The sequence below is a fragment of the Microcebus murinus genome, chromosome 3, assembly GCF_040939455.1.
Source record: "Microcebus murinus isolate Inina chromosome 3, M.murinus_Inina_mat1.0, whole genome shotgun sequence".
Classification (NCBI taxonomy): Eukaryota; Metazoa; Chordata; class Mammalia; order Primates; family Cheirogaleidae; genus Microcebus; species Microcebus murinus.
This window is the reverse complement of record NC_134106.1, coordinates 41,041,840-41,058,707: the sequence shown is the minus strand read 5'-3', so window position 1 is coordinate 41,058,707 and position 16,868 is coordinate 41,041,840. Positions and strand designations below refer to the sequence as shown.

The 16,868-nt window shown below is 36.6% G+C and overlaps 1 protein-coding gene and 1 pseudogene across 37 annotated transcripts in view; one reads left to right on the top strand and one right to left on the bottom strand.

Moving 5' to 3' along the window:
• Positions 1-16,868, top strand: part of NRXN1 (neurexin 1) — a 1,076,423-nt gene that overhangs the window by 999,728 nt on the left and 59,827 nt on the right. The window contains exon 1 of one of the 37 annotated variants that reach the window (XM_076000759.1): positions 13,349-16,845. The exons of the other annotated variants lie outside the window; for them this stretch is intronic. Coding sequence (XP_075856874.1) covers positions 16,813-16,845 — 33 coding nt within the window. The 5' untranslated portion in view covers positions 13,349-16,812. Of the gene's footprint in view, positions 1-13,348; positions 16,846-16,868 lie in introns of those variants that run through there. 37 annotated transcript variants of the gene reach the window in all.
• LOC109731044 (aurora kinase C pseudogene) lies at positions 5,413-6,255 on the bottom strand (annotated as a pseudogene).

Here is a 16,868-nt window from a genome sequence, read left to right as displayed (position 1 = left end):
ATTAGGGTCACTATATAACCCACAAAATGTCAAACCATCTCTTGATTAAAATAAGTGAATACTACTTCTTTACCAATCAGAACTTCATTCTCATTCTAGTCTGCTATTGCCATACATAAGATTTATGAAGATATCTTATCCTAGAATTGCTTCTACTTCCTGATAGCATCTAATCCAGAACAAAGACCTGCTTGCTTAAACCCTCCCCAGAATCACCCAACATATCCCCAAACTCTTTAATAAGTCTTTCCTAATGCTTTCTTACTAAGGTACTTCACAGTTCCCTATGTTGTATGTTCTTCCTTGCTACAACAATTAATAAATCCACTTGTTCAACTGAGGGTTCAGCATACCCTCAGTTGAACAAGTGGACTGGTCTCTTACTGCAGGTCCTTGACAGTGGTTTGTTGGGCAATTGTTTGTTTTCTGACTTCCTTTGAATAGAAGGTAGACTCCTGTGAGGAGTGTTACTGTCTTGTTCTCTACTGCATCTGCAGAATCTTAAATAGGCCTGCCACTTAGTATACCCAACACATATTTGTTGAATGACTTCTTTGATCTTTTCCCATGGAGATTTAATAAACCTTAGAGCAATGATTTCAAATATAAATCCTTGGCCTAAAGACCTAAAGGTTCCACTTGATGGATTACAACCTGGACCAGAAATGTAAATCCTTTATTTGGTTTTTATAGGCAAGTGGAACACAAGCCATTGAACTTGGATTTTTCACAGTACAATTAAGGGCTATCCACCAGCTTACGAATTAAATAGTCTTAGCATTAATACAGTAAAAATAGCATACAATGACAGTTACTCAGAATTCAAACTGAATAATCTAGACTGGCTGCCATGCTCTGCTAGGCAGTGCTACAAATTCCCACTTCACATGCATGTGAACAGGTAGTGGGAATTCATACCTGGTTTCTGTTGGATATACTTTTCAATTGATGGTAGTTTTGCTCTTTAAATTAATTTGTTATAAGCTTAGTTTCAGCATTTGCAATTTAGTTTATTTATATTTCTTGATTAATTCTGTTGTAATAATTCATAATTGCATCAATGAACATTTGTTAATCATCTCAGGCATATATGTTTTACAGTTTAAATATTAATCATCCATAATCTTCCCCCATCACTTGCTTCCCAAATTTACTTCTACAGTGACAGTTCAATACATTGTAAGTATAAATAGGCAGGCTTCAGGGTTTGTTTTTTTAATCTGTGTGGGTCAAGAGCAAAGTTAGTTTCAGGATAAAATATATAAGGGAACTCTGTTTACTGAGCCACCAAGCCTTGATGCCTGATTCAGACATGAGTTTAGGTAATATAGACCTCTTCTGAAAGCAAAAGAAGACTAGCATATCTGCTGTCTTATGACTCATGACAAAGGAAGAGTCAATTCAAATGGGTGGCTCCTCTTTTTATTCTCCAGTCTAGAAGCTATTTTGCTTACCCAGATTTTAATGGGAAAGAGCCCTTTTTTCAGTATATACTGTTTTTCTGACAGAATAGTCAAAACAGTTAACTGATTACCAAAATAATGGTAGATACTAAGTCTTTCTCTGTGGGTTTCCCAGATTAGGAGATAATAGAACCATTTCGTGAGAGTCAAAGAAATTATTTATTATGTAATAAAGCCTTTAATTTAGGAGGACTGTTTCATCCTTTACCATATATTTTTCTAGCCATCTCATTTCGGAACGATTCAGCAGGGACGAATGTATAACTGTTTCATTTCTCAGTTACTAACTAGATATCTCTCAAAGGATCTGATTTTGAAGTAGAATAAATGAAAATGGTAAAAATATTTGCTACATTTTTCTTTCTTTTCAGAGGTATGAAACTATATCTTCTTTTTAATTCACGCTGACATTTATTTCTATGTTATTTGCTTTTTATTGTTTTGAAATTGTGGAATCACAACTAAACATACAAAATGATTAGACCTTAAAATACTACCTGACTGATGTGTAAAGGCAAATTTTACAAGAAAAAAATATATAATAATAACTTCGCTAGAATTCTAGCTTCTCCTCTCTTCCAAAAATTACAGATGCTGCCTAGGAAAATAATTTGTTTCATCAAGAATAAATTCAGATACCATTAGTTTCTCCTATTTAGGTAGAATGTTGACATAATGCGCTGAAAATTTGACAAACTGTACAAGTACAATGTTATATATTTCAAAGGTCATTAAAGGGAGTATAGGCATCATGGATCAACTAATCAATATTACTTGTTCATATGTACTGTGGTTCCAGGCAGGCCTACTACAGGCTGCAAAGGATATTTAAGATTTGTGATACATGATTTTCTCCACCAAGCAGCTTTCAAATAGGGAAACAAAGACATCACATAAAATGTAAATTAGATACCAAAAATAATAATGAATGTGGTCTTTAAATATTATAAAACTTTAGAGCAGTACTTCTCAAAGTATGGTCCAGGAGCTCTGGGAGGCTAGAGGTGGGGATCATTTGCACAACCATTTCAGTGAGGTCAAAACTATTTTCATGATAATACTAAAATATTACCCATATTCTCACTCATGTGGGAGCAAAAAAATCAAGCTCATAGAAGCAAAGAATAGAATTGTGGTTATTGGAGGTTGGGAAAAGGTTGAGGGGGGATAGGGAGAGGTTACTTAATGGATACAAAATTACAGATATATAAGAGGAATAAGTTCTAGTGTTCTATAGCACTGTAGGGTAAACATGGTTAATAATAATTTATTGTATATTTTCAAAAAACTAGAGTAGAAGATTTTGAATGTTCCCAACACTAAGAAATTATAACTGTTTGAAGTGATACATATACTAATTACCCTGATTTTACCATAATGCATTGTATACATGTATCAAAATCTCACTCTGTATCCCATAAACACAACTATTACATGTCAACTCAAAGAAAAAAATTATTTGCCTTTTTCTTTCTCACACTTTCAGGAGGGTACAGTGGAGTTTTTCAGAGACTACATGGCATGTGATATTACAACAGATCAAATGCAGAAACAGATATGAGCAACCGGATGTCTTCTAATATTTAAAAGATTTGCAAAAACGTAAAACAATGTTATTCTCTTCAAAAATTATGTTTTAAAATATATAGTTATTTTTTAATTATATATTAACATTAGTGGGTTTATTATTACTTTTAAATGAGTTAAATGTTCAATGTTTTCACCTTTAGTTTCTAATAGAGTAAATATCCATATATATATATATATATATACTACACATAAACAGCATATCTTTGGACTTTTCAATTATTTTTAAGAGTGAAAATGGGCTCTGAGAACCACTGCTTTAGAGAAATGATAGATTACTTATGATAAACATATGTGCCCTGTGTGTCTTCTGGCTTCTGGACAATTTATCATGTCATTTAGATCCAAAGTAACATATTATTTTTTTTCTTTTTTTTTTTTATTTTGGCATATTATGGGGGTACAGATTTTAAGGTTTCAATAAACGCTCTTTCTCCCCCTCCCCCCACAAGTCTGAGTCTCCAGCATGACCATCCCCCAGATGATGCACATCTCCAAAGTAACATATTATTAAGTAAACATTCTTTTAAATTTTTCACCATTTGTGGGACTAAATCTTTTTATTCTGTCATAGTAGTGATCTCTAGAATATAACACATTTTTTTTTTCACAGAGTAAAGGATGGCCTTTTGATTATTCCACAAATCAAGTCCATTTTCTTGGGTCATGCTGTGGACTGATTCTGTGCCATAATTTGTTACATATTGTTTTGTCCCAATCAGATGTGAAGCGTGTTGCAAGTAATATATTACCAATAATGGTTTAACTTCCAAAGTGACTGAATAATTAAGTTTTTTTTTTGTTTTAAATAACAAGGAGTGTAGATTCAAGATCATGTCTATGATAACATCACTTTCATTTACTTGCATCCCAGTATGCCATCTAAGTGAAAAGAAGATGATGTTGTAGCCAGCTTGCTGGGGAGGTGCCTGGCAGCATGTCACGCTCTTGAACTCCATTTGTCTTGCTTGTCAGAGTGGAAGTGAAATTGAGAATCTCTAAAGCAATTAATGTAGCATTTATAGAAGTGACTAAACTCAATGTACACTAATGACTTCATTGTTTTTGATTGATATACCTAGAGTTCACATACAAATTACAACTGAAAATAAAGCCTAGCATTTTCCAAAGAGTATGGGCAAAATCTAGCACACTAAAAAATTAAAACCATAGTATCTTCCCCTGGCTTTGCATGAAACTGTACATAATTTGAAAAGGAGGAAAATTTTAAGAATAGTATTTACCAAACCAAAGCCTTTGGCCTTCATTAAATATAGAACACTAATTTCTTCCATGGTGAGTGAAGAAAAGAATGTCAAAAATAAATCTTATGTGTAACCTTAACACTTGTACCCCCATAATACACTAAAATAAAAAAATAAAAATTTAAAAAATAAAATAAATAAATCATGTAGAACCATAGAATTTAAATGATATGCAACACCTAGAAGCAACTTCTTCATGTTAATAGTTAATAACAATTATGACTATTGAACATTGAATCTGTGCCCATCTCTCTGCTTTTATATTTTATCTTATTTATATCTTATGAAAACTTTCAAAAGGTATATATTGCCATTGTTTTCATTTTATGGATGATGAGGCTAGGACAAAGAGAGGTTGGGCTAAGTTGCCGATCTAAGCCCCCACGTTTAGGCCATGAAACCAGATGTGTCTGGTGTTACCGCCCCCGTTCTCCCACTCTCTCCCCTATGGTCACATATTGCATGCATCTGACTGGCAAAACCGATTTAATCCTTTCATTTCACAGAAAAGGACATCCCAATCAAGCAGATTAATTGTTTTATATTATACACAGTCACAAAATAAGAAACAAAATCCACATGTCCTCACTTTGTTTCTTAGTTGAACATCAGGAACTCAATCCAGGCTTTGGGCCTAGAAGTCATCCTTCTTCTCAGAACTTTCAGAATGTTAACTATGCAATATAACTTCCGTGGCATTTATCATACACTGCATGGGGGAAGTGGAGAGAGAGAGAAAGTCCTGAAGGACTCTTTCTTATGTTCTTTGCATTTCTCAAAATTCTTTGTAACAAGTTAAACTGTAACATGTATTAGTTGAATGATTGGATGACTAAGTGAATGAATTGTTCAGTATAGTGCGTTCCTGAGTGCAAGCTCTAAAAACTACCAGGAGGCACCAGAGAGAGAGGAAAACAGCCCCTCACCTGCCACTAACTTCAATAATAGTCCTTGGATATCTTTTTTTTTCCTGGTACAAAATTATTCAGCTGTTATTAATTAGCATCTTGCATCTTAGAAGAAACAAGACAGATGAGGTAGCAGAGCCAGGAGAGCTCCCTAAACAAACAGCAAGGAACGGAGGCAGTCAGGGCTCATTAAGCCATCTGAGCACAGGAAGGCAGCACCCTCCAGGAATGGGCCTGGACCCAAGGGTGCTCCAGGATCTGGGCCAGGGGCTGCCGCTCCTGGGGATTGTATCTGAGAAGCTTGGAGATCAAGTTCTAGGCCCCCAAAGGCATTGATGGGAGAACCTCACATCAACCTTGAGAATGTGTCTGTAGGTCTCATTTGAGGCACTCTCAAAGGGTGGATTTACCTGCAGCTCATAGCAGAGCACCCTAATATACCACAGATCCACCTTCTCATCATATGTTCTCCCCTCCATCATTTCTGAGGGCAAGTAGTCTGGTGTTCCACACATTGTCTTTCTCCTCAGAGAGGGAGTGTGCACAGACCAGCCAAAATCTGCAATCTTCACCTCACTCATGAATCCTAGAAACAGGTTTTCTGGCTTAACATCCCTTTGAATCACTTTCTTGTCGTGGCAGTAAGTCAAGGCATCTGCCAGCTCCTCTGTTACCATGGCTGTTGGCTGCTTATCTAATTTCTGTTTTTTCTGCAGCTCTTTGTAGAGCTCACCCCTGGGAGCATATTCCAGGATCAAGTATACCCGGTGAGCATTATGGAAGTAATTGTACAGCCTTAGGATACTGGGGTGTTGTAGATGCGCCTAGATTTCAATTTCCCTGCGCAGCTGGTGCTCCAGTCCTTCCTTCTCTATCTGGGACTTGAAAATAACCTGGAAGGCCACAATAAAATGACTTTCCTTGACCCGAGCCAGGTACACATTCCCAAATTTTCTCTTGCCCAGGGGACACTCTGTTCCAGTCATCGACTGTGAGGCGCCACCTGGCCAGGTTGCTGGGCGGCCAGGCTGCCCCGCCTGCTGCAGCTGTGGTCTCAGCTTTGCCCACCTGCATCCCAGACTTGGGTAACTCATGAGGTTAGGACAAGCGGACGCCTTCCTGAGCCCTCGGGAACTGGGAGCTCCTGAAAAGGGGCGGTAACTTCCATGCAGAGGTTCTTCTAATCCAGCCCTCGACCTCGAATTATTCATAAATCTTCTTTTGGGGAAAAAAATGTTTTTATTGCTAGCAAAGTTTTTGTTTGTTTTTAAGTACTAGATTAGTTTATATTGTTTCAAACAACATATTATATTGTTTTCAAACTCATTTTCTCAATTTGGTGAATTAACAAAATTCAGTTGGGTCTAGTGATTTTTCTAGAATGAAGGCTAAAATGGTAACTCAAAATCTGTAGATTCTGGCTCTGATTTTTCCACTTGCTAGCCACGTTTCTATGCATTAGATTACTTATCTTTCAAATTACAATTATAATGTACTTGCTTTGTCTGTATTTCTTATCTTTTTTTTTTTTGGTAAGGATAAAATGAGAGTATAGGTTAAAATACAACAAAATGCATAAAGTGATATAAAATATTAGAATAATTATTCATTATATGTTGTAAAATAGTTAATTATCATCACTTATGTTTAAATTTATTTCTCTCTTTGACGGGGCCATGTATATGCTATGTTCACCACAGGTAATTTCTAATTCTGTTTGCTAGTCCTAAAGTTTAATTTATAAAAGGTGCTTCTTTTTGAATTAGAGACATTTTCTGACTTCAGTCTACTCAAAAGTTATTATCTAAAAGATTCAGGGATCTGATTCACAGCATGTCACAGTAGTTGGGCCATCTAGCCCTGAAAGTAGAAGAGCAAAAACATACAAATGTAGACCTACAAAATATATAAACATAAAAATATTACAAAAAATACCTATGAAAATATAAATATTCCTAGGACTAGTTGGCCTATAATTAGAATTGAGGAAGGAAAGCATTTTTACCTAAATATACAGCCATAGGCTTGGAATTGAGCATCACACTAACACATTCATTCATTTAGTCTTCATTTGCTTAGCCAGCATTTATTGAATGTCTAATACAGCCAGGCCCTGTGCTAGAGGCTGAGTTTTCAAAGATGAAGCAGACAGAGGCTCGCCCTTTGAATCGCTAATAATCTAGGAGGAAAGAAAGACATATACAAACTACAACAAACCCAGAACTATTTGATAAGGGCTAAAAATAGTATTATCACCAAGTACTATGGAAGCACAATGGAAATAATGACTAACTCTTCCTAGGGGTGTTGGGGAGGCTGCAAGAAAGAATAGCATTTGAGCTTGGTACAAAATAGTTGTGTAGGAGTCTACCAGAGATGTTTTTATTTAAATGGGAAAAGGGCATCCCCACATAGAATAGACAACATGTTCGCACCAATGAAGATGTTATGGAACACAGCATACTGGAGACAATGTGAAAATTAGAACAAGTCTTTTGAAAAATAGTTTGGCAGATTGTTTCAAGATCTATAAAAACACTTATGTCTTGAGTCCAGTAATCCCACTTATGGGAATTTATGTTATGAGAAAAATACAAAAGAAGAAAAGTGTTATTTACAATGGCAGAATTCAAAATAGAAATGGGCCCATTATCTTAAAAATACAGAATAGTCATGTAAGTTAACATATATCAGTTTGATTATTCTATTGCTACTAGAATAATCATGAATATTCTAAATCAAAATATAAAATGCATGTGCCATCATATAACTTATAAAACAGAATAAAACTGTATAAAGTGATGTGTATATACAGATAAGAAATCAAAGCATCATCATCAACATCACATATAGTTTTGACAAGGCGGTGGGATTGTGAGTGATTTCTTTAATAGATTTACTTTGTTTTGGTCATATCATTTACTAATTCAACTAACACTTATTGACCATTCATATGTGATAGAAGCACTGCTTGGCTCTACAGTTGAAAAGATAAAGAAACTTGTCATTTCCACAATAAATTTTAAAAATTTTAAAGAAAAGCACTTATACACTTCAATGTTTTGGTAATTTACCATCTTTCAAGGCCCAGCTTGAATGCAGTCTATTCCAGGAAATCTTTTCAGAGTCTATCCATCCCATCATTCCTAATATCTTTCTAGATGTATCAACCTTGCATCCCCCCCAAAAAATGCAAGTGTTTAATAATGGATTGGATTATGTAGCATATCCAGGGCTGATGCCACAGCAGGATGGTGGAGAATCCAAGTCTTGACCATATGTACATGGGAGAGTGTGTCTCAAAATGAGGTCTAAAACAACCTATATCAGAATCATCTGGATTACATACTGTACATGCAGTTTTTTACCCTCATCCCTGGAAATTGTAATTCAGTAGATCGGAATGGGAGGAGAAACTTTGCTCTTTTAACAAGCACCCTAGTTCTTAGGCACTTTAAATTTGGGAAACCATTGCTATAAAGTATCACACCTACAAGAAATAAGTGCTCTGCCTGCTGGTATTTTCCCTTAGAACATTATATGTGTCCATTTGAAAACTTCTGTTCACTGATTTTCTTATATATTCAAGTCCAATCTGAGCTTTGTTTCCAGCTCAGATTTCACAGGCTTTTTGCACATGCTTGCATTCATGCATGGGTTTTTTGGTGTTTTGTGTAGCTGTCTTCTCCAAGTCATTATTGTTGCTTAACATATCATTGTGTGGTCTATTATCAAGAATGGGGGAAAGTGGGGAGGAAGAGGACTCACACTTGATATTGCCTGACAAACTGTACTCACTGACAAACAAAAGTTTCTTATATATCTTAACTACATGTACGTCTTTTGTGTTCTTTTTTTCTTTTTCTTACCCCTTCCTTGTTTTCCTTCCTTTCCTTTCCTTCCTTCCTTCCTTCCTTCTAACGAATTTGATCATGGGCTATAGCTTTTTAGATTAATACTGTTTTATCAATCAGCCACCAAAAATATGTGGTCCCTGACTTCTGTTTGGTAAAAGCCATTGTCCTGAAAGAGGCAGTTCCTTATAATCCTTGTCCCTGGGGTCTTGAGGTTGGATCAAAGTAAACAATTTGTTATCCTTCTGTCAAAGTAAGAGAAATGTGTAGTATGCCAAAAAGCTCAAAAAATATAAACACTGAGTTAGGGACTGGCAGTATGAATCCTAAAGAGATTAGTCTGAAATGAGTATGTTTTAGCACCATTACCCTTTGACCTTAAATTCTCCAACCTAGAAGCCAGCTAGGAGGAAAACAATGATGAAAGTAGAGTGTACTGTATAGTACACTCATCTTCATCAGTCACTGTTGCACATTAAATGGGCTAGGTATTTTTTTCCTCTGGGTAGATTTATTGTCAAACAATTTACGATATTTTGATCTGATTTCAGTGGGTTAGGGTTATCTCATCTTATAAAGGAAAACTTGCCTCTCTTTAGAGATTAAGAAAGCCATCTTAAGAAAACCCCTCAGTACAAATGAATTCCTAGGATATGCAAAATGGCCCTGCCTAGATACCTGCACATTGGTGGTTTCTAAGAGCAGCAGTGAGGTAGGGAGCAATTCAGCCAAGTGCTGTGTCTATTTGTGGGTATAAAAGTGTCATGCTATTTTAAATGCTGCATTTGCACATTTCTTCTATGCACATTAATTTTTTTGCTCAAAAATATTTTCAACTAAAGTGTTTTTACTTAGTAAAGTCCAATTTGGAAAACTGTCCCTTAATGGATGGCTCTAAATCACCTGCATTTTTCTTTTTTGCTGTGAAGCTGTTCTCTGTCCCAATTTCTCTCTTGGTTACCACTACTCCTACCACCTTTTCTTTTTATCTAAAAAAAAAAAGAAAAAAGAAAAGCTTCTCATTTCTATTCATTGGAAATCTTGTTGAGATGGCTTTTTCTGAAGAAGAATTCTGAATTTGAAACTCCAATATGATCCAAGCTTCCTGAAGTATAAAGATGGAATGCTTAACAATACAGGCCTTTGAGATCCATCTTAGTCAGAATGAGAATCTGTCTCTAGGGAAGGGCCCAGAAATCTGGATATTTGACATGTTCTTTGTTTGTTCTTATGTATAATAAATTTTGAGAACAACTATTCTAGAGCATTAGGAGCAGTTTTGATTTGGAAAGACTATTTGATATGTAGTTAGTAGACTTTCAGTTGCTAGTTTCATGGATATATTATTTAATCCTCTGAATCTCAGTTTCTCTACTTTTAAGATTAATATAATGATTTTATGGTATAATGGTATTGAAAAGATTACATGAGACCATTTTTTGTTTCTTTTTGCTTTTTAAATAATCAGTGAAAAAAAAAATAAACCCCACAAGAATAGAACAGCAAGAAAAAATAGACCATAAGATGATGTGGAATTTTACTCATTTAGACATTAATTTTCTTCCTATATTTGACCTGTACTTGCAAATATTAAATTAGTAATTAAGAGGAAGTTAGTAGTACTTAAAATATTTCTTCTATTATCAGGCAGGAAGGCAGAAAATAATAATAATAAAGGCAATCCACTATGATCTTTCACCACTTCTATTTTTCTCTTCTCTTACAAAAAAGGAAACGGTCCAAAATATTGCCCTATATTATATTCTCTCTCAACTGGAGCTTACTTTCTGGCATATGTCTTAAAAGTCATCCATGCATCCCACTTCCCATTCATCATGACTGTGGTGCAAATATATATATGAGAATTTGCATTTAAAAAATATCTTCAACACATCCCAGGGATGCAGGGATGGTTCAACATACGTAAATCTATAAATGCAATTCACCACATCAACAGAAGCAAAAACAAAGACCACATGATTCTTTCAATAGATGCAGAAAAAGCTTTTGACAAAATTCAACACCCTTTCATGATACGAACACTTAAGAAAATAGGCATAGAAGGGACATACCTAAAAATGATACAAGCCATATATGACAGACCCGTAGCCAACATCATACTGAATGGGGAAAGACTGAAATCATTCCCACTTAGAACTGGAACCAGACAAGGCTGCCCACTATCTCCACTTCTATTCAACATAGTGCTGGAAGTCTTGGCTACAGCAATCAGACAGGAAAATGGAATCAAAGGTATCCAAATAGGGGCAGAAGAGATCAAACTTTCACTGTTTGCTGATGATATGATATTGTATCTAGAAAACCCCAAGGATTCAACCAAGAAACTCCTGGAACTGATCAATGAATTTAGTAAAGTCTCAGGATACAAAATTAATACACAGAAATCAGAGGCATTCATATACGCCAACAACAATCTAATTGAGAACCAAATCAAAGACTCAATTCCCTTCACAATAGCAACAAAGAAATTAAAGTACCTAGGAATATATTTAACCAAAGAGGTAAAAGACCTCTACAGGGAGAACTATGAAACACTGAGGAAGGAAATAGCAGAGGATGTAAACAGATGGAAATCCATACCATGCTCGTGGATCGGCAGACTCAATATCGTCAAAATGTCTATACTACCCAAACTGATCTACAGATTCAATGCAATACCTATTAAAATCCCATCAGCATTCTTCACAGATATAGAAAAAATAATTTTACGCTTCGTATGGAACCAAAGAAGACCCCGAATATCAAGAGCAATTCTAGGCAACAAAAACAAAATGGGAGGCATTAATATGCCAGATATTAAACTATACTACAAAGCTGTAGTAATTAAAACAATATGGTATTGGCACAAAAACAGGAATATTGACCAGTGGAACAGATGTGAGAATCCTGATATAAAACCATCCTCATATAGCCGTCTCATCTTTGACAAAGCAGACAAAAACATACGCTGGGGAAAAGAATCCCTCTTCAATAAATGGTGCTGGGAAAACTGGATAGCCACCTGTAGAAGGCTAAAACAGGACCCACACCTTTCACCTCTCACAAAAACCAACTCACGCTGGATAACAGACTTAAACCTAAGATATGAAACTATTAGAACTCTAGAGGAAAAAGTTGGAAACACTCTCCTAGACATCGGCCTGGGCAAAGAGTTTATGAAGAAGTCCCCAAAGGCAATCACAGCAGCAACAAAAATAAATAAATGGGACATGATCAAACTACAAAGCTTCTGCACAGCCAAAGAAATAGTCATGAAAGTAAACAGACAACCTACAGAATGGGAGAAAATTTTTGCATCCTATGCATCCGATAAGGGACTGATAACTAGAATATACTTAGAACTCACGAAAATTAGGAAGAAAAAATCAAATAACCCCATTAAAAAGTGGGCAAAGGACTTGAACAGAAATTTTTCTAAAGAAGACAGAAGAATGGCCAACAAACATATGAAGAAATGCTCAACATCTCTAATCATCAGGGAAATGCAAATCAAAACCACAATGAGATATCACTTAACCCCAGTGAGAATGGCCTTTATCAAAAAATCTCCAAACAATAAATGCTGGCGTGGTTGCGGAGAGAGAGGAACACTCCTACACTGCTGGTGGGACTGCAAACTAGTTCAACCTCTGTGGAAAGCAATATGGAGATACCTTAAAGCGATACAAGTGAATCTACCATTTGATCCAGCAATCCCATTGCTGGGCATCTACCCAAATGATCCAGTGACACTCTACAAAAAAGACACCTGCACTCGAATGTTTATAGCAGCACAATTCATAATTGCAAGGCTGTGGAAACAGCCCAAGTGCCCATCAATCAAAGAATGGATTAATAAAATATGGTATATGTACATCATGGAGTACTATTCAGCTCTAAGAAACAATGGTGATATAGCACACCTTATATTTTCCTGGTTAGAGCTGGAACCCATACTACTAAGTGAAGTATCCCAAGAATGGAAAAACAAGCACCAGATATATTCTCCAGCAAACTGGTATTAACTGAGTAGCACCTAAGTGGACACATAGGTGCTACAGTAATAGGGTATTGGGCAGGTGGGAGGGGGGAGGGGGGCGGGTATATACATACATAGTGAGTGAGATGTGCACCATCTGGGGGATGGTCATGATGGAGACTCAGACTTTTGGGGGGAGGGGGGGAAATGGGCATTTATTGAAACCTTAAAATCTGTACCCCCATAATATGCCAAAATAAAAAAAAATAATTAAAAAAAAAATATCTTCAACAGCCACTCAAATATTTCTGAAAGAATAAAGCTTCTCCTTTTGTATTTCATAATGTATAAATACTCAGTGGAATATGAGGATCATTCTCTCCCTGAGAGCAAAGGCTTTCAGAGCTTTACTCTAGCATCAGTACAGGAAGGAGAAAGCTTTGGAATCTTGACATCAATTTTCCCCCTTCCTCTAAGTCATACTCTGATATTTATGATTTTTTTTTTGAAAACCTCTTGAAACTTGTCAATATCATGTTCATTTGTTGATTAGAATGGTAAAGAATGCTACTGTCACTTAAGCCAAGTTATTTAACCTCTCTGCATTAAAATCCATCTTCTGTAAAATGAAGGAGTTGGACTATTCGAGTTGTAAAACCCCTTGAAGTTGTGAAAATCTATCTAGTTTTAAGAGAATTATGACCTGTAGTGTTCCCTCACACCATAGAGTATGTTATAATATCCATGGATCTGTCCTCCTTTTGTTGTTGTTGATGACCCTGACCCTCTCTTTTCTTTTTATGGCTTCCCCCATCACCTCTCTCTTCCTACCTCCACCCCCACCCCCATCTCTGCCAGCTGTTCTTCTTCAATACTTTTGTGTCAACAAGAGCATTAGTGTAGAAGTTGCTCACATGTCCTAGTGTTCCAGATGGCTCTGTCTGAGCATTGCTGCATTGACCCTGAACACCATAGAGTTGGCAAAGTGTGGGAATTGGCATGACGGGTCACAGGAGAGAAAACTCCTATAGCTGGTCCTGAGAACTCTGTTCTCAAAAACCTTATCAATAGATAGAAAGATGTGGTGGGAGCCTGAGAAGATCTTTAGACACAGTTTCTAGGGAGAGATGGCGGCACACTATTTTGTCTGCAAGCTATGTTGTGCAATAGTCCAAGATAAGATTTGCTTGCTTGTTTACAAGCTTGCCTTGTGGTTAATGAGCCTAAGACCATAAGTAGCCAAAGAACTGTAATTTGAGGGTCACAAAAACCACCTCTCCTTCATATATTTCCCTCCACTAGCCCCACTGTGATCCCTGTAAATACTACCTTTTCTGGTGATATTTTTAAAAATGCAAATATCGACCAGGTATGGTGGCTCATGCCTATAATCCTAGCACTCTGGGAGGCCGAGTGGGAGGATCACTTGAGCTCAGGAGTTTGAAACCAGTCTAAGCAAGAGTGAGACCCTGTTTCTTCTAAAAATAGAAGAAATTAGCCTGGCGTGGTGATGCATACCTGTAGTCCCAGCTATTCAGGAGGCTGAAGCAGGAGGATCACTTAAGCCCAGGAGTTTGAGGTTGCTGTGAGCTAGGCTGATGCCAAGACGTTCTACTCAGGGCAACAGCGTGATACTCTTGTCTCTAAATAAATAAAAATGCAAATATCATGTGGAAGAATAAGGACCCCCAATCATTTGTATTATATTGTTAATTTCAATGAGGTTAATTTCTCACTTTGTTTACATTTCAAGAAAAAAATGTGAAGAATACATTACTTAACCTATCAGTAGCATTTGAACAAATTGACCCTAATCTCTTTTCTAATACACTTTTACCATTGGCTTCCAAGGTCACCACACTTTGAGTTGTCCTTCTCTCTCCTCATCCACATTTGCTGTTTCTTTCTCTTCTCTGTAACTACTTAACTTTGGAGAGATTCAGGAATTGGTCCTTAGTTCTCTTTACCCCTCCATTAAAACTTACTTTTTTTTTTTTGCCACTTTACAATAAATCCTTCAAAATACAGAATATGTTTGTAACCTTTTTGGTAAAGAAGGTATAAAAGATTAGCATTTAGAACATGATTTCTCTATCTCTTTGATTTCCAACCCCCAGGCTGTAGAGCTCTCCACCACCCCCAGCCCCTTCCGTTGAGGACCACTGCTCTGTCTCATCACTATTGACATTTAGAGCCAGATAATTCTTTGTGGTGGGGGTTGTGTTGTATGTCATATTCATAGAATGATTAGCAGCCACTACCCACTACATGCCAGTAGCATCCCCTAGTTGTAATGACTATAGATGTATCTGGACATTATCAAATGTCCTCCTTGGAAAGGGGGAAAACACCCCCTAAAACACTGATTTAGAGTAATTTTATATAAAACAAAAAATCCTTTAATTATGAAAATTATTAGCCCTTGACATAATTTGGTCGGTTCATTTTTTAAAAGTTTGTATTTCTTTTAAAAGAATGCATGGATGGCATTAAGACTAGGCAATGATAAGCAATGAAGAAAGTGCCCAGAGTGTTTTTTCTTAAATAAATTTTATTCCTGAAGATGGTTCAGGGTTGCTTTTGAGCTTTTATTTTTTAATCTCCATAATACTGCCGTTTGAAATGCACCATGGGGTCGTCACTTATAACCTACCCTGTCAGACAGTATGTATATCATCTCAGTTACCTTAAAGAACTGTGCAAAGTATCTGTTATTACAGTATGATCAATGGAAACAGATGTATTTGGGGATATATTTCCATATGGTATTCCAGATGTGTAGTCTTTGTTTACCAAATAATTATTGTAAATTTCAGAGAAAAGGCAACAAATAAATATGTATTTCCATCACTGGATAACACATTTTGTTCTTCAGGCTTTGGAAAACAGGATGTGCATCTTTTGGTGCTTGTTTCTTTTATTTTTAATGATTGATAAAGTGACATCTTTATTGGGACTTAAATTGTCTTTAAAGAGGAACAGTTCTAATTGGCAAAAAAGAATAAGAATGTATTTCTTAATGTTGCATAATTGCCTTTACAAAATCATCCCATAAAAATACTCATTATAAACATGGCATTCAAAAAATGTCATTCATTAACTTGGAAATAAAATTATAATTACAATTACAAAGCTTTGAGGAGATTCTGCTAGGAGGGCTGCATGCTAATTGCACAGTTTAAGGCTTCTAATTTAATATTAGGCAAAAACATGAAAATCATCTCAAGAGAAAGACATAAGAGTTTAAGGACTGGGAGTGTTAAAAAAAAGTTTCCCTGCTGCAATCACATTGGATTAAAAGTAATATAGAGGAAATTCCCTGTGCATAAAAACAGGCCTTTATTTTGGTTGGGGGCTTAGAGGGAGGTCCGTTTCCCTATGCAGTCCCAGTCGGGGAGCATATTTAACAGCAGCGACTGCCTGGAGTTTTTGAGTGGGGCGCGGGCTGGGCTGTGTACCAACAGCCTCGTCAACTGCAGACGGAACTGCAGCATCCCTTCCTGCAGCAGCGCGCCGGCCATTGGCTCCTCGGTGACACGTGACTGATAGAGCCTTTTCTGTGTCTTTTCTCGCCCATCTGTGTGCAGGGCACTGATAGGCCAGGCTGATGCGCAGGCAATTTATCATCTTGATCTCCCACTGAGTCAGGGAGCTCTCCTGTCACCAGTATTGATTTCAGAGGATGGACTAAATTTCCTAGGATTTCCATTAAGAATTAAGAAAAAAGCCCTAAGCACGCAGGGTAGCCAGACAGACATGGATATGAGATGGCACTGTGAAAACTCGCAGGTAGCTTCTTCTATCACAGCCGC